The sequence below is a fragment of the Ptychodera flava genome, chromosome 11, assembly GCF_041260155.1.
Source record: "Ptychodera flava strain L36383 chromosome 11, AS_Pfla_20210202, whole genome shotgun sequence".
Taxonomy (NCBI): Eukaryota; Metazoa; Hemichordata; class Enteropneusta; family Ptychoderidae; genus Ptychodera; species Ptychodera flava.
In genome coordinates this window covers 22,604,677-22,632,280 of record NC_091938.1, presented here as the reverse complement: position 1 = coordinate 22,632,280, position 27,604 = coordinate 22,604,677, and the positions used below count along the sequence as shown (strand labels likewise).

The following is a 27,604-nucleotide window of genomic DNA, read 5'->3' as shown; positions in this document are numbered from 1 at the left end:
GTTATCTTGATCTTCTTTTTTTTGTTGGGGGGGGGGATCTTCTTTTTTTGTTGTTGGGGGGGGGGGAATTACTTGTCCCAATTGGATTTTGACTGGTTCGACTGCTCATGATTTACGACATCCGAGCTCGCATCCAGGCCTAGGTGACCGTGAAACTCCGGGAAAGAAATTCCGTCTTACCTTGGCATTCCTCCATAAAATCTGGGCAGCACTCGTCGTAGTAGACGCAATCTGTCATACAGCTACATCCGAAGACGAAGTTGTAATCGTTGCAGTGATCGCGGCAAGTAACACCTGGAAATATATGGTGCAGTTCTTAATATCTATGATCTACAATGAAAACACGTTAAGATGGTGGCCGAAAGAGCACGATTCGACATTTCTGCTTGTTTCGCTGATTTCTGCTTGAATTGATTCGTGTTTTCAAGTCAGCATGTTTACACGTTACCTTTTGTTAGCTGAAGATTTCGCTCTGCCGTTTGATTTGCCGAGGATAGATAGCGGACAACTGCAAATACACACATTCATATGAAGTAATAAATTCACATCATACCCATCCATAAATCCGATAACACTAGGTCAAAATTTCTATTACACAGTCAATTGTTTTTAAAATAGAAACAAAACAGCACAGCACAGACAGTAAAACACCGGTACACACAATAAAGTCAAATTCATGAAAGAAAGATATATGGACCTCTGGCAAAAAGACCAAGAAGTGATGTCAGGTATTTCGAAAATAGTCAGCGCATCCTGCCCTACACGTGGCATCAATCTGTAAGTCAAACAGGTAGTGGTCACCAACTAAGGCCCGATGTCAATGATGCCATCAGCGATCATTTGTCGAAGGAATGTCGTGTTTTTCTACCATTTTGCTGATACCTGCCAAAAAACTTTTGAATAACGCTGTTCACGGTTACAGGTTTGTTACTAAATATAGCTGCACGCGCGCGACATCGGACACGCAGCTTGAAATGCGGACAGATTTTATCAATGTTGCATGCGTGGCTGTTTTTGCAGCTTGTACTCTGAGTCATGAATATGTTTTTATAGTATTCACTGTTACACTAGCAGTCGCCCACTGAGATGTATTTTCGTCGTTCTTGCATGCGTAATTTTCAAAAGCGTAATCTATAAATGCGGACAAATATTTATTTTTGCATATTAATGAGAGAACAGTGACGTAAATTGTGAACGGCCCTATGTAGGGACAACATGAAGCCAACTTGACCTTGAACGACCCGGCTTCAAAAAACAACGCGCACTTTCCAAAATTAAAGTCAGAACTAGTTCGATTTTTCGTATACCAAGTGAATCAACATTAGAACACGCCACATGCTCATTCTATGTTGTAACACACCTCATCCGCAGTCTGTGTTCTAATTCGCCAATTGACAGTCACGTGGGATGCGTTCTTTTTGTGCTGATCCACGTAAACGACGTCATCAGGCATCATTTGTCGGAACTGTTGCCTGCCACTGCATCAGTTCCGAAAAAATGATGCCCGCTGACGTAAAAAAAAACAACTTCTGAAGAAGAACTGAATGCTCTGGTTTCAAACAAGGACTCAAAACGAACGAAGACGATAATCAAAGGTGCATTGAACGTTTTGCAGAAGTATTGCGACCCTGTCGGGAAAAAACTTTATCTTGCTGAATCACTCCGACATATTACATCATATAGCTTACATGCGACAACTTTTGTGTATGGTACGTTCTTATGTATGACTACGGATGAGGTGTGTTACAAAACACATATTGACTGGCCATTAGGGCAACAGCATACGTCTTTAAACCCCTCGGGCTGTGAGTCACCCCCAAAAAACAGACTGTTTCCCTCGGCCTACGGCTCGGGAAACAGTCTGTTTTTGGGGGTGACTCACAGTCCCTCGGGGTACAGACGTATGCTGTTGCCCTCATGGCCAGTCAATATGTCTATGTTGTGATTCGCCAGAATACGTCATGTGACGAGAAAATAGATGCGTCTACTCCCACTGAATCGACAAAAGTGACGTCAGAGGGTATTTTTGAAAGACTTTTTCCTAGGGAAATAGTATGTCGCCAAATTTGGGAAAAGTGCCATAGTGTATCGCCAAATTTGGCAAAGTGCCAGGTCACGTGACCATACTCGTAGTGTCGTCTGCAGCTTTGAAACAATGGCGGGTGACTAGAGCTTGATGAGCGGCGAGCCTCTCTCTGAACAGCAAGATTTTTCATTCCAACAGCGCAGGAACTTGAACAGCTCATCGATGACAGAGATTCAAGTGCAAACAAGGATGTTGCTAGGTATGCTTACAATATTTTTTTGAAGAAATTGGTACTGCTGTTAACTCTGTGGAGAAATCGCCATGTAAACTTATCACAATGGATTGTTACAGTATACACATATTGACTGGCCATGAGGGCAACAGCATACGTCTGTACCCCGAGGGACTGTGAGTCACCCCCAAAAACAGACTGTTTCCCGAGGCCGTAGGCCGAGGGAAACAGTCTGTTTTTGGGGGTGACTCACAGGCCCGAGGGGTTAAAGACGTATGCTGTTGCCCTAATGGCCAGTCAATATGTGTTTGTAACACACCTCATCCGTAGTCATACATAAGAACGTACCATACACAAAAGTTGTCGCATGTAAGCTATATGATGTAATATGTCGGAGTGATTCAGCAAGATAAAGTTTTTCCCGACAGGGTCGCAATACTTCTGCAAAACGTTCAATGCACCTTTGATTATCGTCTTCGTTCGTTTTGAGTCCTTGTTTGAAACCAGAGCATTCAGTTCTTCTTCAGAAGTTGTTTTTTTTTACGTCAGCGGGCATCATTTTTCGGAACTGATGCAGTGGCAGGCAACAGTTCCGACAAATGATGCCTGATGACGTCGTTTACGTGGATCAGCACAAAAAGAACGCATCCCACGTGACTGTCAATTGGCGAATTAGAACACAGACTGCGGATGAGGTGTGTTACAATGCGTAATGTCACACATTAAAAGCCATAACATAATGTAACATGAGCATGTGGCGTGTTATAAAACACCTATAACCTGGTCTTTATTAGGGTTATAGCGCCCGTTTATTACCCCTCGTGGCCGTGTGTCACCAGAAACACATCACTATACCCCTCGGCGTACGACTTCGGGGAATAGCGATATGTTTTCGGTAACGCACGGTCCCTGCGGGTAATAAACGGGTGTTATAGCCCTCATGCCGAGGTAATAGGTGTTTACTATGTTGTGAACATTGATACGCCTTTTGACCTTTTTGGCCATTGTTTATCGATAACTGCCAAGTCTCCTGGTCTTCCAGGTGTTGCTCTGTTGGCCTGATCTCGTGTACACGTATGTTTTGCTGTCATGAGCGTCGTCAACTCTTCTTGAACTACATCAGATTGGAACTACCTCTGTCATTGTCATTGTCAGTGCCGATTGTGCAGTGAAAGTGACAATACCCGTCTACTAGTTAAAATTGGGCAGATCGTCCATGTAGCCGACACGAACACGAAGTGTCTGTTACCGGCTACCAAAACCTATGAAGAATAGTAAAGAATGAGCTACAAAATCACTATCACTTTTAAGTTGCAGGTAGAATAAGTCTGTGCCTTTGTATAAAATACTATAAAAATAGTAGAATTAGTGAGCAACCAGCTGAAAGTTAGTCGAAGAGACCTATAACCGCATATCATTTGCATCTCATTGTCGGCTACATGGACTGTGTGCCTAAAATGGCGACAGTAGCTGTGTTATAACTATAATAGTTTTGACAATATTTTTGTTCAGTTTAGACAACTGCTTCTTGTTCTACTCCTAACAGCATTTACTCCTTACTGTCCAGTATTCAGCTTGCCGACACAGCCTTTGTATGTGACTGTATTGTGCATTTGTCGACATGACTTTGACAGCACCTATGCATAATTTTCGGTGCGAGATAATATGATTATATTTCCATATGCTAATTTAAAATATCCATCCGTTTATAAAAGGAGCGCCTAATACAAGCACAAGCATCATATAGAGATCATGGATGTATACTTTCACAAAGGGTTTGATTTTTAAAATCTAAAATGAGAAAATCCATTATATGTCTTTGTAAAGGCTGTATTGACAACAAGCCTACAGTGATATTTCAAGGTTTCCCTGGTGCAACTTGTGGTGCGCGTAAAAATCCTTTTACGGTTTCACAAATTATAGTTGCTACATTTCAATACTAGTAATCTCTGTTTGCATATGTTAGCATCTTATTATGTATGGCTAGGATCAATATCTGATATTGTATATAATTAAGCGCGGAAAGAGCAAAATCGAGGACAAATAACATACACGAGCAGCATCAAACCAGAAACATATTGTAAAAAACTGAATTTCCCAAAATTTGTTTCCAAGGCGCGTTGTTCCCAGAGCTAACGATTTGAATTGATCTGGAACCGCCAAAAAATGAAAGAATGTGCCCGTCTCTGACAGGGCTATCGTCCTTTCTTGAAGAATGTGAGCCGGTAAATGCTAAAATACCAAATGACTAAAATGAAACTTTACCTTCGTCTGTAACTGTGACATTAAAGCCACGTCGTTCGATGCTGCTGTCCGATGTGAAAGTTATCCAAACCTCCGGACCGTCAGACTCGAAGTCAGCCGGTGCAACGGTCCCTGGGAGCCGCCAGACCACACTGGAGTTTTGGCTTGGCTGGTAACCGTTTCCTGCCGAGTAGTAATCACAGCACTCATCTAAGGCAAAGTCGGTGACGGAAACCCGGAGACGTGCCCCAGTCGTGCTAACGGTCCATTTGCAGGCCGAATTGCTTGGATAGAGATCGGGGTAGTTGGGTGACGTGATGTAGACACTCTCTCCAGCTTCGATGTACAGGTCGGAACCACACGCTTCTGTGATACAAAGACGAAAACTCAAAATTATGCAAGTAAATAGATGCACCATGTACATACACAGACAGACAGACAGACAGACGTATAATATAGTATAGTATAAACGTACATTCATATATAAATTTAAAAATTATGTACACGTGTGTGCGTATGTGTGTATCTGCACATACAAAATTGCTTTTTACAAATGTGGCTGCAAATCTCTACATTCTCATGTTACCAGTGCGTGAGGGTTTTCAATGGCGTAAACGAAGAATCCCCGCCCTTGATGGGTGAAAAAATCACTCGCCCCTCCGAAACCCTTTGCGAACACCACTTTTCGCGAACAGCCTTCTTGTTGCCCCTGTTTGAATGTGTGCTCATAATATAGAAACAAAATTAAAGGTATACTATCACCTGTTCCAATTTTGCCGCAGTTACCATGGAAAGAGAAAATCTAACCAATCACAGATTTTAAGCAGGTGGCCGCTTTTTAAAACAGCGCCCTCACATGGGCATTTTGACTACTAAGGAACGCCCCTTTGACCATTTATGGGCATATTCAGATTACAGGTGACTGTATACCTTTAACTGACGCTCACCAGTGCAAACCCAGAAATAGTCAGGGCAACATTCGTCGTAGTAGAAGCAATCATTGTAACAGCTACAGCGATACTCAGCGTTGTAAGAATTACATATACCCCGGCAGGAAGGTCCTGTAAGTGAAATCACAGCGAAAATCGCCGTCAGGTCAGCTGACATTGAAAGGGTTTTATCACAGTCCGTGTGGAGGGACTGGTTTTATGGAGCTAGGTAGAGATTCGGTTCAGCGGGCAAGGTCTTTTCAAACTTGAATAGGTAGGTAGTTTTTACTTTGACAGATTCACATAGGCCTACTGGGTAGTGTTAATATGTCCACGTTTTTCGAATCTTTTTTTGTTCACATGGATTGGCTGTCTCACGATAGCTTTATTGCAATCACTTCTATAGTCTGGTTCCCTGCCCTCTTTCTGGCTGTAAACGAAAAGGGTCAGGTATGCGCCAGCCATTTTGCCCAGATTTTGGGCAAAATGGCGGTTTGCCCAGATTTTGGGCAAAATGACGGATTCGCGTGGCGCGTGATGTCAAGCTGTAATCTTCGAAATGACTGCGCCCTTGACAGTATCTCAGCAACAAGGCAGGGAGGGCAGTCACCATGAACATTCGACAAGCCTTCAAACAATCAATCTGTTTCAGTATGCAAACGTCGTATGAGGTGATTTAGATGTGAAAGAGCGTACTTCATCTTTGCTGCGGATCCGTAGCCCTACCACTCTCTTTGCTGGTTGTGTTGGCTACGGATCCGCAGCAAACTTCATCTCTGCTACCTCCATGTTCATCCTAAAGTCGAGTCTGTTTTTTTGTTTGTTTTTGAAATTTGAAACAACATTAAACATTGCAGTAGCTGACGCATGTGCTCCCTTTGCCAATCACCATCTTTCATAGTGTCGTCCAATCATAGCCGTGGATAGAATGGCGCATACCTGACCCTTTTCGTAGAAAGGGGGCAGGGAACCAGACTGTCACTTCTACACCTCGTGCGCATTTTGGCCGAAGAATCAAGTTGGTGGCGCGCTGCTTTGTCATCTGCAGCGTTAAGGGATGGCATGAAGTAGGCGAAAAAAATCAGACCTCAGTCGTGTTTAGCTTTTAGAACTGCAAGTTGTTTGTTTACAGTCAAGTGGATTGTACGGTGAACAAATACAGTTTTCTGTGAGTGTCAGAGGTAAGATGTAGAATCTTAATATTATTAAACGGGTGTGAGAAATCCGAGTCGATTAACAAAGCTGATTCTGGGTCAGTCTTGCAGATCGATGTTTTGGCGAAACGAAAAGGTTTTTAGACGTTTTCTTTGCACTTTTTTGTCGCTAACCTTCTTGTACATACTTAATACGTGGAACAGGGTAACCTTTTTGATAATTTTTATCTTTTCATTTCACCTTTAGACTTGGGCGGTATTGAACGTGTGAAGATTTTTGGGGTAGAAAGAAAAGTTGACCCCGTTTGACACATTGCTTTCTTTCGCCAAAACATTACTTTCTGAGATAAATACTTATATTTGAAATAAACTTGCCAACATATCACCTTGTGTATGAAAACAAAAACGATATATATATATATATATATATATATATATATATATATATATATATATATATATATATATATCACGATGGAAATGAGCATGTAAATTAAAGCTGTATCTTTACGTGTGTCTTGCATCTAATGGATCTTGCACTTCGTTTTGCTATTCGTTTGCAATAGCAGAAAATAAATTTAGATGAATTAAATTAACTATTAACTTTTATTATTTATAATACTAGCACATGACAAGTTGAAACAGTCATTGTTGACAATTGATGGTGAAGTTTTGTGTGCACGATATGAATGTTTTACCCAGATCTTCTACGAAGGCATGGAATCCACGGTCAGTTGTAGTGCTATCCGAAGTGAACCGCATCCAGACGGCGTCCTCTTCCGAAGTAAAGCTGGGTGGCAGGTCTTGCCCGGAGTGAGCGGAAATGACGGTACTACCGCTGATGTCGGGTTCGTCACCATGGCCGGCGAAGAAAAAGTCGTAATCTTGCTCCGTGGAAAAGTCGTAAAAACCCACATAGAGTCTACCACCTGTGGAATTGTGGCTGACGATGTATTCACAGCGAGCATCGTTCGGGTAGTCGAGGGGATAATTCGGTGAGTAAATGTCCACTAATTCTCCTGCTGCCACCACGTATGATTCAACGCAGCCTCCTGCATTCAGTACAAGAACGCCAGGTGAGTTTAATTGAAATGAATGAATAAAATGTTCATCAACAAGACAATACACGCAAGGCAATATGCAATAAAGGCAAGCAGATGCCTATAGAATGTTTCACAGTCTTTAAGAAAGATTGAACTTGATTTAGAGAAGTTTGAAGTCCTGTCTCTACCCACCTAAGAACCTCCCATATTTCCACATTTCTACATTCTTATCTATCAACCTGTCTGTCTGTCTGTCTGTCTGTCTGTCTGTCTGTCTGTCTATCGATCTCTATATATATCGAGCTATCGCTCGACCTATATTTCCCTCTGTCTGTCTGTCGTCTGTCTGATTGTCTGTTTTCGCATTAAGATGGCGACTCACAGAATTTTTGAATAGATATAACTAAAGTGCGCGCTATTCAATCAAAAAAGGGTGAAATCACAAGCACTCAGTGCAATTTGCAGATACTTCACTATTTCCTACCTGCGCACAATTCGAAGTAGCCGGGGCAACAGTTTGCATTGAAGACACAGTCACGCTGACAGCTGCAGTGGAAATCGAAGTTGTATTGGTTACACATATCTACGCAGGAACCTCCCTGTTCTATGTACAAAAATTAGAAAAAAAACGGCAAAATTTCATAAGTTTTCGAGGAAGAGAGAAGGAACATAAATAATAGAAATATGTAAATATATGCCTGAGTATTCAGATGGATTTGTTTGTTCCGTCTTTCCTCCATTCTTTACATAAATTATTAATTTATTCAATGACTAGTGTAATCCATTCGTTTCCTCGTCAACTAAAAATCACAAACACAACCATTGCCATTTCTTTATAATGATATATTGTGGGTAGAAGTGATCAGACAAAGGCGATGAAATAATTGGCATTCCAGACCTATCTTTGTTAGATAAATCAAAGTGAATCATTGAACAACTTTTCGTACCCCTTGATTATTTGAACGGTTAAATTACCGACGAAAAAATTCACATTTCGAAACCAAACGACTTTTTGGATCGAAGGTGTATAGTTGAGAAACATGTTATCAACCATATGCTTCCTTGTACTGTACAGCGACTGTCTAAAGTCTTGCCCGTGGCTGTAATGTCAAAGTCAGTTCTGAAATGTCTTATATGTATTTCACTCGTTAACAAATCATTAATTCTTTACAACTTCTATTCAAGCAGTTCCGTGTTGAATGATGATAAACTAATACAGTGAAAATCAAGGAATGGCTTTATTTCAAGAGCAGGAAGAAAAAAGTGCATATCAATTTCTAGCAATTTGTTCAGGTCGAGTACAAATAAAAGCGAACCGAAATGCAAAAACTTTCCGACCTATCCACCCTATTTCTAAAGGGATATTTTAAGTAACGCATGTTTTTTTAATATATAGGCCTAAGGAATGGAACTTAACTATTTTTATGGTAATTCGCATGAAAATTACCGATTTTCGACTCATTCGCTTTGTCCCTTACCAAAACGGTTTCGCCCCAACCATTTGTTGTAATTGTGATTGTGATTGTGGGGCTGCCTTTTTGTGGAGGGACTGTGCTAAAGGGCATTGGGGTGAACAGCTGCGCATGCGTCATTAAGGAAACTCACCATCCATATCCTCCACTACAATGTGGAAACCTTTCTCCGTTACAGAACCGTCAGAGACAAATCGCATCCAGATGGACGAATCGTCGGACAGGTAGTCATTGGGAGCAGTGAAACCGGAATGTGCCCAGATCACGCTGCTTTCTTGTGACGGATAGTCTCCATCTCCGGCGAAGAAGAAATCATAACCTTGCTCGGTGTAGAACTCAGTGAACCTGACAAGCATCTCGTTTCCCCTCTCTGAACTGATTTTCCACTGGCATAGGGCGTCGTTGGGATAATTAGCCGGGTAATTCGGTGATGTTATTTCAACTTGGCCCCTTTCGGGGACAACGATCTCTTCAACACAGTCACCTGGCATAGATGCACACACATGTAAATTCAAAAACCTTCAACGCTTCCCACAAACTCCAATTTTGTTTTATTCCGAACCAAAAACTATGGTCTCCTCAAGTTTTATAATTTTTTGGTGAATACCAGTTGGCAGAGTGATACGCATGCGTCATATATGAATTCATGTACGTATAGACAGATCTAGAAATGCAACAATACAAATCACATACATATAGTCTGTATTGGCAAATACTGGGTATTTCAATTAGGCAAAATATGAAATATTGAACTTGCTTCAAGGCGATGACGATCGAAGAAACTATGATTGATATTCACATCGAAAATATGCATCTATTTTCAACAATGCAAATGTATTTGAATTGTTTAAGTGAATAACATGCCATGTCGTTAATTTAGAGATAATAAGGTAATTTCCTAGTTTCTTGTAAATCCCCAGAAAAATCATCGAGGAATTAATACATCATGAAAATTTTAATTACACATGTACAGTAACGCTGATAAAGGTGTACCCGACTATTGATCCGTTGAATGTACAGAGCTGCCTAAAGAGCGACATAGACAGATCTTCAAGTACTTAACTATGAACTCATTCAAGTTGAACAAGGCATGGGCCCTGACGTTGTCATATTGGAGTATTTGCTATGAAGTAGGAAAAAACTGATTTTGGTTACTCGTTTACGGATCTTATACCGTGTTTTGCGGGAAATGTTTTAATAGAAGGAAGCTGGGCACTACCCCGCCCCTTCTTCCCGTGCGTTTCATACCTGCACACGCCTCGAAGTAGTCACTGCAGCATGTGTCGTTAAATACACAGTGGGACTCACAACTGCATCCCTGGAACGGATTGTCGTAGCCGCACAAATTAGAGCAACTGCTGCTGCCTACAAAATAACATGAACAAAGGAGTGTGCGTCAAAACATATACTCAGAACAATGAGGTCAAAATCGTTAGGGGACAGTGCCCCTCATACTTGCCATTTGTTCTGAACTGAGGTAGACTGCTCCTCGGGGACAGATATTTAGACTCACATTTTACAACACATTTTTGATTTAAGACTAGTGGGGCTCACTTTGAATTGCATGGAATAAATAAAGTTTTCACCTATTTATATTTGTGAAAAGAAAAAAAATCTTTGTTCCGCGTTACCTGCGTCATAAATCCTGTTTCTAAATCCTTTGGCTGAGACGACATAGTCCGATGTGAAAGTAATCCAAACACTGCCACCAACAGACGAGAAATCTTCGGGCAGTTCGAATCCAGAATGTTCCCATATCTCACTGGTGTTCTTGGACGGCTGCTTACCGTGTCCCGCCGAGTACAAATCAAAGTTTCGTTCGGTTTCAAAGTCCCAGTGTTCTACTAGGATCCGAGTGTTATCTTCCGTATAGATGATCCATTCGCAGTCGGCATTATTCGGATAATTGTTCGGGTATCCTGGGGATGTTACATCGATGTACCCTCCCCGAGGTATCATCAAAGTTCGACGGCAGTTCTCTGTTCGAAAAAAGAGAGTGATTTAAGCACTTTATCTTTGAAGTGAAAACACAATTTTATACGTGCTGCATTAATATTACAAAACTCTGCATGTGACGTTTGCAGAGCACCGTATCCTTACAAATAACGCACATACGGCTACGCAAAAACTTGCATATCGCAAATTCATCCAGGGTTCAATGACAAATATTGGGCCCTTCCAAACACTTAATTCTCGGTGAACATCTGAGCTTGTAACCCAATTAAAGTATTTCTCTTCTGAAAGCCTATTTATGGCAATGCTGTGGTGTGTATATTATAACTATTCTTTACATGAGGATCATGTGACAGTAAATTTGAAATCACTAACAAATTATCTGTCCCTTGCCAATGCTGTAGTATTTCACGTTTGAAATTTGCGTGATGAAACGGTGTTGTACCAAGCTTGTAAAGCGTGTCTACGATTTGTTTGAGGAACCTGACCGTTTTCTACCTCCAACTACCCCCTGCTCCCGCAATTGTCATTTAAACACTGGTGATGTGTTCTGATAAATGACTTGTACGGTCTCGATTTCTAAAATATCTTACCTGGATCATCCGTTGTCATTCCTGAAACAAAGATAAAAAAGAAAGAGAAAGATATCAAATGCCTTACGTAATCAAAGGCTTTTAAATACTGATTTATATATTCCTTAGAGAGTCAGGCCTAACACAAATGGTACTCTTACAACGACCTGTACCATACTTAACGAGAAAGCGAAGCCAAATTTTCCTTTTTGAGGTTACTGTTGGTATTGATGTCTGTGACGTCAGAAGGTAAACAACCAATGATAAGAATAAGGTTAAGTTTTGCATAAATCACCCATTTGAAGTACTTTAGTCTCGCTTTTACTTTGGTCGCTGTAGCACTACAGAAGATTTCAAATTTTCGACACATTTTCACGTTTCAAAAGATAGTGATAAAAATGGGCCTCGTGTATGTGGGTCGAATTACTCATTGCAGAAATGACCCATTCATTCAACGAGTGAATCCTGCGTATTTGGGTCGAACTACGACTATAAAACAACTGCCGTGGTTAAGAATGAACCCTTTGAGCGCAGAAGTCAACTTTTGTTGCCTTTATGAACTGTACCCCAGTCATTTTTTTTTCAGATGTTTGCCAAAATTTTAATGAAAACCTGTTGCCAGTGTAATGTGATGTCCGTTTGGTCCAAAATAATAAAAAAATTACAGAAAAATTCATAAAAAATGTTAAACTAAAAAATGTTAAAGTGTTGCACTAAACTTTTGGTGGGAAAAAATTACTGTACTCAAAGGGTTAAGAGTAAGAGGGCTCGCTCCACTGATCAATAGCCAGAGTAATGCTTGCTCTAATTTTGTATTTGCGTCACCTACTCCCTTGTCCGAAATTAAGCTATATTTTTACATCTCAAAGATCTCCTAAACGTGACAAAGTAGATAATGAATTGACTAGATTTTTTATCCTATCTCATGCAATTATTTAATAATATCCTGCTTTGTGAAACCCAGAGCAACTGAGCACTTCAACATAGTAATTGATGTGCAGGGACCTTGATTTTTTAAAAGGGAATTTGAAGTTAAAAGGTGATTTGGTAAAAGGTATATGAAGTCTCTGAAAACAAGGATTTATTTGGTTGATGGCAGGCAACTGTAGAAAAGCAAAACTTTATATATTCTCGAAACGAAAAGATTTCCAATTATTTTATACATAATTCGCATAATGGGTTGTCGTAAAATCCGATGTTTATGAATATTTTCCTTTCACAATTTGCGTATTAACATGCCTGAAACAATTCTTATGAACATAATTTGCATCAGTGAGTTATGATATGTAGCCTTTGGAGCACTAGTTGTTGTGAAAGGCTTGAACTCAGCCCTTTTGTTCATCAGAACATGAAAGACACATTTATCTGTTTCCCTAATTTTTTCTAAGAATATCCCTCATGACATTTAGAATATGATTTACGAATGATTCGTATTTCATACATATTAATTACAGTACAATTTTAAAATGAGAATAATTCTTTAAAATATGCCAAATGAACAGTGTATACCATAGCAATAATCATGCATGCATCGATTTTTGGCCGCCGCTCCGTAACTGACAATTTACGACCCCAAGGGTACAGGTTTACCTGCAGACATTACGAAAGCCAATCAGATTTTTATCTAACTCGTCAGAGGAGTTTCGATAGCCAATAGACTTTTTACATGACGGTCACATGTTCAAACTGAGGGGAAAACGACACAAGCGGTCTGTGTACGGTTACCATTTACGGTTCTTGTTATGAGGATAATCACTAAATAGGGCTTTCCTCGTACGAAATGAATGTCTGTGAGGATATTTGTTATGTCGCCTATGTTTGCATCTACGACAATTATTTCATCGGTGACCCAGTCACAGCACTCGAGGCGGGACATCGAGAATAAGTAACAAAATCATGTTGAATTCTGGTCAGGATGATTACGTCATTGTCAAACTGTCTGTTCCTTTTCCGTTGACATTCATTTCGATACAACTGTCTATCTATCTATCTATCTATCTATCTATCTATCTATCTATCTATCTATCTATCTATCTATCTATCTATCTACCATCTATTCGTCCATTAATCTATCCATCCATCAATCCATCTATCCAATCATGCGCAGTATGTATCTATCTACCCATCCATCCATCCACCTATCTATCTGTCTATCATCTATCTATTATCTATCTATCTATCATCTATCTTTCTCTGTCTGTCTATCTATATATCTATCTATCACCTATCTACCATCTATCTATCTATCTATATCTAGCTATCTGTCGATCTATTTACCATTTACCCATCCATTCATCCCTCCATCCATTTACCAACCCATTTACCCACCCACCCACTTACTAACCAATCCACCCATTTATAAATCTCTAGCTTAAACGATCCATCCATTCATGCTATCACCTACCTACTTACCTACCTATCTACCCACCTACCAACAAACCAACCCATCAAACGACATCAGTTGATCTCTCCCTCTATATATCAATGTAAGCGATATTCATATCCGTCCTTCTAGAACATAGCTATTCATATACTGTCGATAAAACGAGTGGAACTATTTCGATATCTAATATATGTTACCTGGATGATGCGTTGTCCAATCTGAAACAATGATACAAAAGAAAGAGAAAGATATCAAATTCCTAACCTGATGGAAACCTTTTTATGTACCGGTTTACATATTCCTTAGAGAATCAGGCCGTACACAAATGGTACTCTTACAAAAACCTGTACCATACTTTACGAGAAAGCGAAGCACAGTTTTTCTTTTTAACGTTACTTTTGATATTGATGTCTGTGACGTCAGAAGGTGAACAACCAAAGATTAGAATAAGGTTAAGTTTTGCATAAATCACCCTATTAGCGTTCTTAAGTGTTACATGGTCGCTGTAGTACTATAACTAATTTCCATTAAGCGCCACAAAAGATTTAAAATTTTAGACACATATTCTCACGTTGCAAAAGATGGCGATAAAGATGGGTCTCGCGTATTTGAGTCAAATTATTCATTGCACAAATGACCGTGATTCATACAATAAGTGAATATTGCATATTTGGGTCCACTTAAAACTAGAAAATAAGAGACAGAGGGCTCGCTCCACTGATCAGTAGTGAGAGTGACGCATGCCCTTATTTTTTTATTTGCGTCACCTACTCCTTTGCCCGAAATTAAACTGTATTTTTACATACATGTATTTTTACATTATTTCCGTATTAACGTACCTGAAACAATGCTTATGAACATAATATGCATCAATGGATTATGATATGTAGCCTTTGGAGCATTACAGTGATAGGCTTGAACTCCGCCCTTTTATTCTTCAGGACATAAAACCCTAACCTTTATCTATTTCCTAAGTCTTTTTTTAAGAATAGCCCTCATGATATTTAGAATATGATTTGCTAATGATGCGTATATCACACATATTAATTACACTGTAGATTTAAAGTGAGAATAATTCTTAAAAATATTTCAAATAAACTGTGTATACCGAAGCAATAATCATGCATGCATCGATTTTTCGCCGCCGCTCTATCTCTGACAATTTACGAGCCGAGGGTACAGGTTGACCTTCAGACATTTCGATAGCCAGTCAGATTTTGAATTATTAAACTCGTCAGCTATAGGTCGAGTTTCGACAGCCAATAGACTTTTTACATGACGGCCACATGTTCAAACTGAGGGGAAACTACACAAGGGTGCTGTATACCGCTATCATTTGCGGTTCTTGTTATAAGGGCAATCACTAAACAGGGTTTTCCTCATAAGAAATGAATGTCTGTTGAGGATATTTGTTATGCAGTCTGTGTTTCTTTCAGCGACAATTCTTTTGCCGGCGACCCAGTCACAGCACTCGAGGCGGGAACATCGATAAAAAAGTGACAAAATCATGTTGAATTCTGGTCTGGATTATTAAGTCATTGTCAAACTGTCTGTTCCTTTTGCGTTCGCATTTATTGATATATCTATCTATCTATCTATCTATCTATCTATCTATCTATCTATCTATCTATCTATCTATCTATCTATCTATCTCTGTGTTGATTTATCTACCATCTACCCATCCATTCATCCCTCCATCCATTTACCAACACACCCACTTACTAACCAATCCACCCAATGCATACATAAGTCTTTAGCTAAGACAATCCATCCATTCATTCAATCAATCACCTACCTACCTACCTACCTACCTAACCACCTGCCAATCAACCAACCCATCAAAAGACACTAATCGATCAGTAACTCTATGTATCAATGTAATCGATATTCATATCCGTCCTTCTAGAATATAGCGATCCAGTGTTGATAAAACGAGTGAAACTATTTCAATGTCTAAAACATCTTACCATGAGTCGTTGTCCAACCTGAAACAAAGATAAAAAAGAAAGAGATGGATATCACATTATTTACTTAATAAAAGCCTTTTTACAAACTGATTTTCATTTTCCGTAGATAGTCAGGCCTTACACAAATGGTACTCTTACAAAACCCAGCACCATACATAAAGAGAAAGCGAGGTACAATTTTCCTTTTTTAAAGGTTACTATTGGTATTGATGTCTGTGACGTAAAAAGGTCAACAACAAATATATAGAATAAGGTTAAGTTTTGCATAAATCACCCGATTGTATTTCTTTGGTGTAATTCTGGTCGCTGTGGCACTATTACTGATTTGAATTAAGCGCCACATAATATTCAAATTTTCGGCGCATATTTTGACGTTGCAAAAGATAGTGATGAAGATGGGCCTTGTGTATTTGGATCGAATTACTCATTGCAGAAATGACCGTGATTCATACAACGCGTAAATAATGCATATTTGGGTTGAATAATGACCAGATAATAATGCCGCAGTTAAGAATAAGAAATACAGGGCTGGCTCAACTGATCAGTACTCAGAGTAACGCAAATTTCTAATTTGTTGTTTGCATCACCTGCTCTCTTGTCAGAAATTCAACTCTATTTTTTACATCTCAAAGATCTCCTGAACGTGACAAAGTAGATGATTAATTGACTAGCTTTTATATCATATCTCATACAATTATTTAAGAATATCCTGCTTTGTGAAACCCAGAGCTACAGAGCACTTGAACAGAGTAATTGATGTGCAGGGACCTTGATTTTTAAAAGGGGAGTTTCAAGGTTAAAAGGTGTTTTGATAAAAGGTATATGAAGTCACTGGTAAAGGCCCAATAACTGTATCTTTTAGCATCAATTTTATTATTTTACTTCCAAACTAATACAAGTTCGTGGCAGTGTAGTCAGTGAGGTTTGTTTATACAAGTATAATAAACTGTCCACCGGGACTGCATGTTCAATTTTGAGCGAGATGAATAATAAACGTTTGCCCAAATATAAAATGCCCCCTAATGCAAGTTAAGAAAAACCACTATACGTCGTGCTTATATGCATTAGAATCTTCACAGAAACAACCGAGTAGTCCGATATATTGCATAGTGCTGAATTTTTTCCACTGGGACATCACATCCTTTGTTTTCTTTGCAATATTACGAGTTTTTAAAATGAGGGAAATCAAAATAACGGTTAAAATTTAAATTTACTTGTCACATTTTTCAGTAGTAAAAGACAACGTCCCTTAAATTTATAGAAATTTAAAGTAAACCAGAGATAATAGAACGCCTGTTTAAGGTCAACAATTTAAATCTTTTTCAGGTCAACAATTTCAAGAGTTACAGCTACAGGGCCTTTAACAAGGCGTTATTTGGTTGTTGGCAAGCAACTGCAGCAAAGCGAAACTTTATATATTCTCAAAACGAAAAGATTTCCAATGATTGTAATACATAATTCGCATAATAATAGACAATTGTAAAATCAAATGTTCATGAATATTCTTCATTCATTATTTCCTTATTACGTACATTAAACATTGCTTATAAAACATAATTTGCATCAATGAATTATGATTTATTCTTCGAAACATACAACCCTCACATTCATCTGTTTCCCAAACTTTTTTAAGAATAGCCCTCATTGTTAGTCCCAACGGACACCGTCCGGGGGAACTTATAGGTTTGGTCATATCCGTGCGTCTGTCCGTCCGTCCGTCCGTTCACGCAGATATCTCAGAGACGCCTGGAGTGATTACGTTCAAACTTGGTACAAGGATAGTACCCTACCCCATACAGATGCACGTCGATTTGTTTCACAATGCGATCAAATTTGGCTGTGTTTGAGGACTTTTTAGTTTACACCTCCATAGACTCCCACGTATAAGGCAGTTCTCAATAGACTTCCATGTATAAGGCCAAGAAAACTAAAAATTTAATTTCTCATCATATTCATATGCATTGCAAAGAGGATGCAGTGACTCAGTTTTTAGTCTCCACGGATGAAGTCAAGGGGGCTTAAGGATTGGGGTCATGTCCGTCCGTCCATCCGTGAGTCCATCCGTTCTCACGCAGATATCTCAGACATTTTGACAAAATGACACGTGACCTCGGTGACCTTTGACCTCAAATATACATATTTATCCAGAACTCAGTAACCACAAGTGCTACAACCTTCATATATGGTATGATGTGACACCTTATGACGCCACATATTGTACCTCATTAATTATGCGCATATCTAATTTTGAGCGAGCCAATTGAGCTAGAGGTCTGATTTTTGATATATAGGGATAAATTAGCAATACAATTTTTTTTGACAAACGTCATGTGACCTCAATGATCTTTGACCTCAAATATACATATTTGTCCGTAACTCAGTAATTACAAGTGCTACACCCTTCATATTTGGTATGATGGGAGACCTTATGACGCCACATACTGTACCTCATTAATAGTGCGCATATCTAATTAGAAACAAACAAGCCAATAGAGCTGGATATCTGATTTTTGGTAAATAGGGATAACTATAGGATAGAAATTTTTTGACAAAATGTCATGTGACCGCGATGACCTTTTACCTAAAATATATGTTTATGTCAATAAATAACCACAAGTGCTATGTCCTTTATATTTAGTAGGATGGGAGACCTTGTGACAAACACACGTTATACCTCATTAATCATGCACATATCTAATTCTGGGCAAGCGAATAGAGCTAGAGGTCTGATTTTTGGCATATAGGGATTAATTAGCAACACAATTTTTTTTTCAAAATGTCACATGACCTCGATGACCTTTGACCTTGATTATACATATATATGCATAACTCAGTAACCACAAGTTCTATACCCTTCAATTTTGATAGGATATTAGACCTTAAGATGTCACATCTTGTACCTCAATTATTGTGCGCATATGTATTTCTTGGCTGGCCAATACAGCTAGAGGTCTGATCTTTTTTCCCGATTTAGAACCATAACTTAGACATGCCTCATGTGTTTCAAATTGGGAACAACAATGACCACATTTCCCTGCCCGATCAAGACTAATACTCCTATTACAAGTGGGGACTATGTCATTGTCAATGACTTGTATTTAGAATATGATATGCAAATGATGCGTATTTTACACGTATTAATTACACTACAGATTTAAAGTGAGAATAATTCTCAACAATATGCCAAATGAACTGTGTACAGAGTAGCAATATCATGCATGCAAGAATTTTTCGAAGCCGCTCTCTCTCTCTCTGACAATTTACGAGCCCAGGGAACAGGTTGACATGTAGACATTTCGATAGCCAATCAGATTTTGAATTATTAAACTCATGCGCTATTGGTCGAGTTTCTATAGCAATAAACATTTTACATGACGATCACATGTTCAAAGTTTAGGGGGGCAAACTGTTACCATTTGCGGTTCTTGTTATGAGGATAATCACTAAAAATGAATGTCTGTCGAGGATATTTGTTTTGCAGTCTATGTTTTCATCTACGTACCACAGTTCTTTCGTTTGCGAACCAGTCACGGCGCTCAAGGCGGGAACTTCACCAAAAAAGTAACAAAATCATGTTGAATTCTAGTCAGGATGATTACGTCATTGCCAAACTGTCTTTTCCTCTGTTCAATTTGCATTAACAATTAGAGAGCTGTCTATCCATCCATCTATCCATCCATTAGTCCATCCATATATCCATCCATCCATCCATCTAACCAACATTCTGTCTATCTATCTATCTATCTATCTATCTATCTATTTATCTAGCTATCAATCTATCTATCTATATATCTATCTATCTGTCTATCTTTCGACCTGTATACCATCTACCCATCCATTCATCAATCAATCCGTTTACCCACCAATCCACCCACCTACTAACCAACTTACCCATCAATGAACATCATTGATCACTCCCTCTATGTATTAAGGTATAAGATATTCATACCTGTTATTCTAGAACATACCGACTCATTTACTGTTGATAAAACGAGTTAAACTATTTCAATATCTAAAAGTCTTACCGGGATCATGAGTTGTAGCTGAAATAAAGATAAAAAAGAAAGAGAAAGATATCAATTTCCTTACGTAATAAAAGGCTTTTACATACTGATTTACATATTCCGTAGAGAGTCAAGCCTTACACAAATAGTACTCTTACAAGACACTCTTACGAGAAAGCGAAGCCTATCTTTTTGTTTTAACGTAACTGTTGGTGTAGATGTCTGTGACGTCAGAAGGTCAACAACGAATGATTAGAATAAGCTTAAGCTTTGCATAAATCACAGGATTGAAATTCTTTAGTGTAATACTGGTGGCTGTAGCACTATTACCGATTTGAATGAAGCGCCACAGAAGCTTTCAAAATTTCGACACATTTTCACGTTTCAAAAGCTATATGAACATGGGTCTCGTGTATTTAGGTCCAATTACCCATTGCAGAAATGACCTTGATTCATAAAACGCATGAATGTGGCACATTTAAGTTCAATTATGACTGGAAAGTAACCGCCGTAGTTAAGAATTGAGAAATAGAGGGCTCGCACCACTGATAAGTAGTCAGAGTGACCCATGCCCTAATTTTTTATTGGCGTCACCTACTCCCTTGTCCGAAATTAAACTCTGTTTTTACATCTCAAAGATCTCCTGGACGTGACAAAGTAGATGATGAATTGATCAGCTTTTTATCCTATCTCATACATTTACTGAAGAATATCCTGCTTTGTGAAACCCAAAGCAGCTGAGCACTTGAACATAGCAACTGATGTCCAGGGACCTTGATTTTTAAAGGTAATTTGATAAATGGTATATGAAGTCACTTTAAACAAGGCGTTATTCGGTTGTTGGCATACAACTTAACTTCAGCAAAGCAAAACTTTATAAATTCTCGAAACGAAAAGATTTCAGATGATTTTTATACACAATTCATATCATAATAGACATCGTAAAAATCCAATGTTTATGAATATAAACAATTCTTATGAACATAAATTTATATCAATGAATTATGATATGAAGCCTTTTGAGCACTAGTTGTTATAATAGGCTTGAACTCAGCCCTTTTGTTCATCAGAGCATACACCCTCACATTCATCTGTTTCCCAAACTATTTTTAAGAATAGCCGTCATGATATTTAGAATATGATTTACTAATGATGCGTATTTTACACATATTTATTGCAGTAAAATTTTAAAATGAGAATTATTTTAAACATATGTCAAACGAACTGTGTATACCAAAGCAATACTCATGCATCCATCGATTTTCGAGGCCGCTCTGTCTCTGATAATTTACGAGCCCAGGTTACAGGTAGACCTGCAGACATTTCGATAGCCCATCAGATTTTGAATTATTAGACTCATCAGCTATCGGTCGAGTTACGATAGCCAATAGACGTTTTACATGACGGTCACACGTCCAAACTGAGGGAGAAACGACACAAGGGTGCTGTATATCGTAAGCATTTGCGGTTCTTGTTATGAGGATAATCACTGAACAGGGCTTTCCTCATTAAATGAATGTCTGTTGAGGACATTTGTTATGCCGTCTATGTTTTCATCTTTGAAAATTCTTTCGTCGGCGACAAAAAAGTGACAAAATCATGTTGAATGTGGTCAGCATGATTACGTCATTGCCAAACTGTCTGTTCATCTGCCATTTGCATTGAGTTCTAGAGAGAAGTCTATCTATCTACACTGTAAAGTTAAGTGTTCAAGGATAGAACACCAATTAAACGCCTTTTTGTAACACTTTTTGAACGCCTCTAGACGTTCAGAAATTTAACACTACGTGTTCAACCAACGTTCAATTTTTGAACACACGTGTGCAGATTTTGAACGCTACGTGTTCATCAGACAGTATATTGAACACCATGGTGTTCCATATCTGAACACATGTTGCACAGGAAATGTGTTCAAAAATTGAACGCTTTTACGCGTTCAAAGGCTGTAACACTTTTTGAACGCATGGACGCCGTTCAACGATAAGTGTGTTAAAGGCTAGAACACATGATGCGCGCTTGTTGAACGCCTTTAATTTTGGGCGTTCAGGGGGTGTTCAAGCCTTGAAATAACATTACAGACAATTGATATCCAGTAAAATTATTTTATTCTAAAAATACACGAAATATTTCTAGAGTAAATACAATCAATAATTACTGTAAAATGGGCAAATAAACATTGCAACTTTGTATGTAAAGTTTGTCAGAGGAAAAAACCAACAGTGTTAACACCTTCCTATCAAAACATAAGCAATAAAATCACCATATTGTGGAGTACGTTTTATGTTCATACTTGTTTAAAGTATGAACATAAAACGTACAAAAATCATCTGAAAAAGCTCAAAATTTGGCATACTTATTGTGTTGAAAAGACGTATATGTATGAAATGCATACTCCATTTTTGTAAGATGGTTTCTTAAAGACATTTCCTCTTGTATAGACAATTGTAAATTTTGAAGAAAAAAGAAGTTAGTCAAGGCTTCTCTGGTGCACATGGTATATAGTTGTCCACACTAAAGTAAACACAACATGTCAAGTTGTCAAAGTGTCACAGTAAGGCACAACATGCAGAAAGTGGGGAAAGTGGGTCCTTGGCAGGGTAAAACCTATTTCCTTGTCCAACAAAGTCCTTCATAAACAAAAAGGTTTGTTTGTTTGTAATATCTTTAAATAAACCCTGAAATAAATGGGTGACATTTCAAAAATATACTTCTGAGAAATTTAAAACATATTCGTAAAGACCTTTCAAATTCTGGTGTACCCTGCTATTAATTTTTATACATTTTTTTTACCAAAAATGGTGAAAATCACCCTTAAAATGAAAAAATGTACATTTCATCATAACTTGAATATATCACATTCTGGTAATCCCTAATGTCTTAAAAATGTCTGAAATGTCTTTAATGTCCTAAAAATACAAAGTTGCAAATTTCTGCATAATTTGAACAACCTGAAAAAGACTATCAGTAGAGATCTATGTCCTAAATATCAAAGCTGTTCGATTAGCAGTTTTGAAAAAGATTTTTTAAACATTTTTTGACCAAAAATGACAACAATTGCCATGAAATATAAAAAATTGAATTTTTCATCACAACTAGCACAAATTTGACTAAGGTCATTTTTAGGGACATGTTTACCAAATATTGAAGACGTCAGTAAAAGAGAAGAAGATTTTTGCCAAAAATAGCAAAATTCGCCGCAAAAATACAAATTTGCGTATTTCACCATAAATTGAACATATATGATTAGGGTAATCTCTGGGACTTGTAATCCAAATATTAAAGGATTCGTACAGGCTGTTTTGAAGAAAAACCTTTGGATGTACAATATACGGATAGTTTTCAATCGGATTCCAACCCACAAATTTGAGGACAATGCTACACATCCACCTATTTAGCTGACACCAAAGCTAAAAACCAGTTGCTAAGTACAAGAGACGTGTTGAGCTACAATACAAAATTATCTACGGTTTGGTAGCAGGCTATGATCAACTAAATGTTACAAGGGCATAAGCTTTCAAAGACGTGAAGTCTCCTTCATCAGATGCAAGGGAGGATGAAAAATTGAAGCAGAAAGTGACAGAAAATTCAGAGTGAAAATTTCAGAAAAATCAGTAATTCAGAGTGGACATTTTTACTCTGAATGGTCTGTCGCTTTCAGCTTTAATTTAAATAAGGGAGACTACACGTCTGTGAAAGCTTATTCTCCGGCAACATTTAGTTGATCATAGCATGCTACCAAAGCTGAGATTAATTCAGAACAAAAATACAGAAACTTATCAAAATTCAGTTACTGACCCTTGGAAGTTTAAATCTACATTAGAGATGAACTGAGGTTCTCAAGCTTGTTTCCAGACAGCTACCTGTACACTCATCTTCTTCGTTATCTGTACCACCAGCTTCTATAACAGCTCTTCGATTTTCAGTTAAATCGAACTTTTTACATCCTGAAAAAATGCAACAATAGGTAATATGGCGAGATGAAACTTTAAATGAAAGACAAGGGGATGATTAGGTTAAGGAAAAGGGGAGACTTTCATATACAGTGCCTCTCTTCAATACTGTTACAAAATATTTGCTGCTTCTTGTCATCAACTGATTAAAATAAAAAAGCCAAACTCTCATATGCTGAAACAATACATTGTATACTCTACGATGTTTAACTGATGTTTTCAATGCTATTGTGTTTACTAAAAGACATGTGTTAGCTTTGATTGCGCAGCGGTACTATGCAAGGCGTATCGATCGCGCTGAGGTCAAGGGTTATCGCTACAGTTGTCTTGCGATGACCCTTGACCCAAGTGAGATCGATCGATAGGCTATGGCCAAAAGTACAACTGCGTATTCACAGCTAGTTGTTGGTATAGCAGCCACTGAAAGAAAAAAAAGGTTTCTTCACGTAGTTAAGCTATTTCAAGGTACAATACAATTAATTTGAAAGGATAATAATACAGATGCTTCAAAATTCAACACCTTTTACTATTTTGGAGAGGAAACTTACCCTTTCTGGTCTTGCTTCCGCACGATCACGACTTCAGCGTGCGTTTACAAGAAAAATGTCGCAACTTCCGTTTTGATGCATGACGGGATAAGAAAAGGCACCAAAGTTGAACACCAAAGTGTTAAGGAGTAGAACGCCTCTTGCACGCCGATGTTAAAATTAAAACGTTCATGGTGGTTATCTGATTTTCTTTTCAAAATTTCAAAATTTCAACCCGTAATAAACGTGTAAAATTATTTTGTATATTTTCTTTTTTAGAAAAAACATGCTTTCAGTAATTTTAGACCGGAGATATTTTTCACTTAGTGGGAAATTCGTTACATCAAAATCCGTGTACGTTTGCCTAACAGCGATGCAGTAGTAAATTTAATATAGCCATAGTAAAGTAAAAAACACTAAAGATTGTTAATTGTTTTACAGTATTGCAAAATTTCTGTAATGCTGAGTTTTGAACACTTGAAGGAGATGGTTGTTAACACTACGTGTTCAGGTTTAGAACACCATTGTTAATAATATGAACACTAGTGTTAACAATATGAACACTAGCCGTTCAAATTTGAACACCGACATGTACATTTTGAACGCGTAAAGACGCGTCTGGCGTCCGCTATTTTTACAGTGTATCTATCTATCTATCTGTCTATCTATCCATCTATCGATCTATCTACCATTTAGACAGCCATTCATCCCTCCATCCATTTCACCACCCACCCCCTATTAACCAATCCATCCACCCCATACATCTTTAACTAAAGCTTTCCACAATTTCATCCAATCACCTACTTACCTACCTACCTACCTCCCTATTTACCTAGCTACAAACCGACCAACCAACCCATTAATCGACCATCAATCAACAACTCCCTCTGTGTATCAATGTCAGCGATATTTATATCCGTCCTTCTAGAACATAACAACCCCTTAACTGTTGAAAAAAACGAGTGCAACTGTTTCGATATCTAAAATATCTTACTGTGATGAAAATACGTTGTCCAACCTGAAAGAAAGATAAAAAAGAAAGAGAAAGATATCAAATTCCCTACGTAATAAAAACCTTTTTACATATTGATTTTCATATGCCTGAGAAAGTCAGGCCTTACTCAAATTCTTTCAAAGCCCTGTACTATACTTAACGAAAAAGCGAGGCCCAGTTTTCCTTCTAAGGTTACTGTTGGTATTGATGTCTGTGACGTCAGAAGGTCAACAACGAATAACTAGAATAAGGTTAAGCTTTGCATAAATCACCCGATTGAAGTTCTTTGGTGTAATACTGGTCGCTGAAGCACTATGACTAATTACAATTAAGCGCCACAGACGCTTTCAAATTTTCGACACATTTTCAAGTTTCAAAAGCTGCATGAACATGGGTCTCGTGTATTTAGGTCGAATTACTCATGCAGACATGACCTTGATTCATACAACGCGTGAATATTGCATATTTGGGTCGAATTATGACTATAAAATAACCGCAGCGGGTAAAAATGACGAATTAGAGGGCTCGCTCCACTGATAAGTAGTCAGAGTTACGCCTGCTTTGCGAAACCCAGAGCAGCTGAGCACTTTAACATAGTAATTGATGTCTAGGGGCCTTGAATATTGAAAAGGTGAATTTTGATTATGTTATGTCGTCTATGTCTGCATCTACGACAATTATTTCGTCGGTGACCCAGTCACGGCACTCGAGGCGGGAACATCGACAAGAAAGTGACAAAATCATGTTGAATTCTGGTCAGGATGATTACGTCATTGCCAAATTGTCTTTTCCTCTGTTCCATTTGCATTCAATTCTGGAGAGCTGTCAGCTTACCATTGGCGGTACCATTTCTCGGATATTTCATTGTGATTACATATTCCGTGAGACAATAGTGTGATGGTTAAGGTCATCAACAAAGTACTGATTTATACAAGTTGAACGCTACTGCAGGGTACCGGTGTTGAATAAATGTTGATGATGTAGAAAATAGGTGTACTTGGCTGGGTATAAAAGGGTCAATATTTAACAGCTCGATAGTAATTTGTTGTCGATAAATATTGATTATCGATATATTCGTTCTATGCCTTCTAAGTCAAAAGTTAGCGCTGCTTCCCCTACTATCGCAGGTGCGCCTGGAGTTCTATACTAGAGGACATACAAATTTGTACATGAGATAATCATTTCAAGTGTACATTACAGCTGTTAATTGAAGGAACATACTGCAGAGCTTAGTCATACTTTTAAGCTTTCGAAACTTCGCTGTCAAATAATCGGGCAACATCTATTTCTCACATTAACTCGACTTTAGAAGACCGTATGTTTGATTTTAAGCGTTGTCAAAAAATATAAAAGTATGAGCCAGTCAGTAAAATAAAAACTCTAACAAGCACACTGACGCCTCACCAATTAACAGCGTATAATGAACTAGCTCGATATTTTTTAGTTCCTAAGGTGCGTAAGGTCTTCTACACAGCCGCTCTTAAGTGCTTCAGACAAAATTGCTAAACCCGAAGCTGTCCTTAATGCCTAGAAGTTTATCTTTAGAAGGAAACATTCGCACGCCATCAAGGTGTTTTCTATATACTTATGACCCAACACACATCTACAAACATCCTTTTCTGCGATTCTTTTCTTGTCACATGTTTTCGTATTGCCTATCTTTCACCCACAGCAATTGAAATAGCTATTGCAGGGACGTTGCAAAACAGATTAAAAGTACTTACCGAGTACGTTTGGTGTACATACCGCCAGTAAAGCAGCAAAGAAATGAAACAAAAACTTCATTTCGAAATTCTAGGTTTGCTATCGAACTGAGAATGCCGGCTGGAAGCTGACGAGAAAGACAATGATGTGGTCTCAATGCACAAAAATTGTAAAATAAACTGAAATCGCAGGTGATTGTCTCATTTCATGTTCCCAACGATAAGCAAAATAAATAAAGTTTCACACCCCCTGTTGATAGGGAGCCCACGCCACTCTTCATTATTAATTTCGATTGCAATGCCAATAAATTGGTATTCGCACGTGCCTAACTGTGTGGGTCAGTGCAGAATATTCTCCATTCTATTACCATGCCCTACCCGTCGCATTTTGATTGGTCGAGCTGAACCACGTGACTGACCACAAATACACAGTAATGGTTTGTTTATATGC

At 38.3% G+C, this 27,604-nt stretch overlaps 1 protein-coding gene across 1 annotated transcript in view; it reads right to left on the bottom strand.

Annotated features, from left to right (window-relative positions):
• The window catches only part of LOC139143840 (CUB and sushi domain-containing protein 1-like), a 31,178-nt gene extending 3,871 nt beyond the window's left edge, over positions 1-27,307 (bottom strand). The window contains exons 1-14 of the mRNA XM_070714421.1: positions 27,175-27,307; positions 25,451-25,474; positions 20,001-20,018; positions 15,976-15,993; positions 14,206-14,226; positions 11,647-11,667; positions 10,732-11,079; positions 10,349-10,465; positions 9,234-9,584; positions 8,113-8,232; positions 7,284-7,637; positions 5,450-5,563; positions 4,524-4,868; positions 181-294 (exon numbers count right to left, since the gene is read on the bottom strand). Coding sequence (XP_070570522.1) covers positions 181-294; positions 4,524-4,868; positions 5,450-5,563; positions 7,284-7,637; positions 8,113-8,232; positions 9,234-9,584; positions 10,349-10,465; positions 10,732-11,079; positions 11,647-11,667; positions 14,206-14,226; positions 15,976-15,993; positions 20,001-20,018; positions 25,451-25,474; positions 27,175-27,235 — 2,026 coding nt within the window. The 5' untranslated portion in view covers positions 27,236-27,307. The remainder of the gene's footprint in view (positions 1-180; positions 295-4,523; positions 4,869-5,449; positions 5,564-7,283; positions 7,638-8,112; positions 8,233-9,233; positions 9,585-10,348; positions 10,466-10,731; positions 11,080-11,646; positions 11,668-14,205; positions 14,227-15,975; positions 15,994-20,000; positions 20,019-25,450; positions 25,475-27,174) is intronic.
• Between the last annotated feature and the right edge of the window lie 297 nt (positions 27,308-27,604).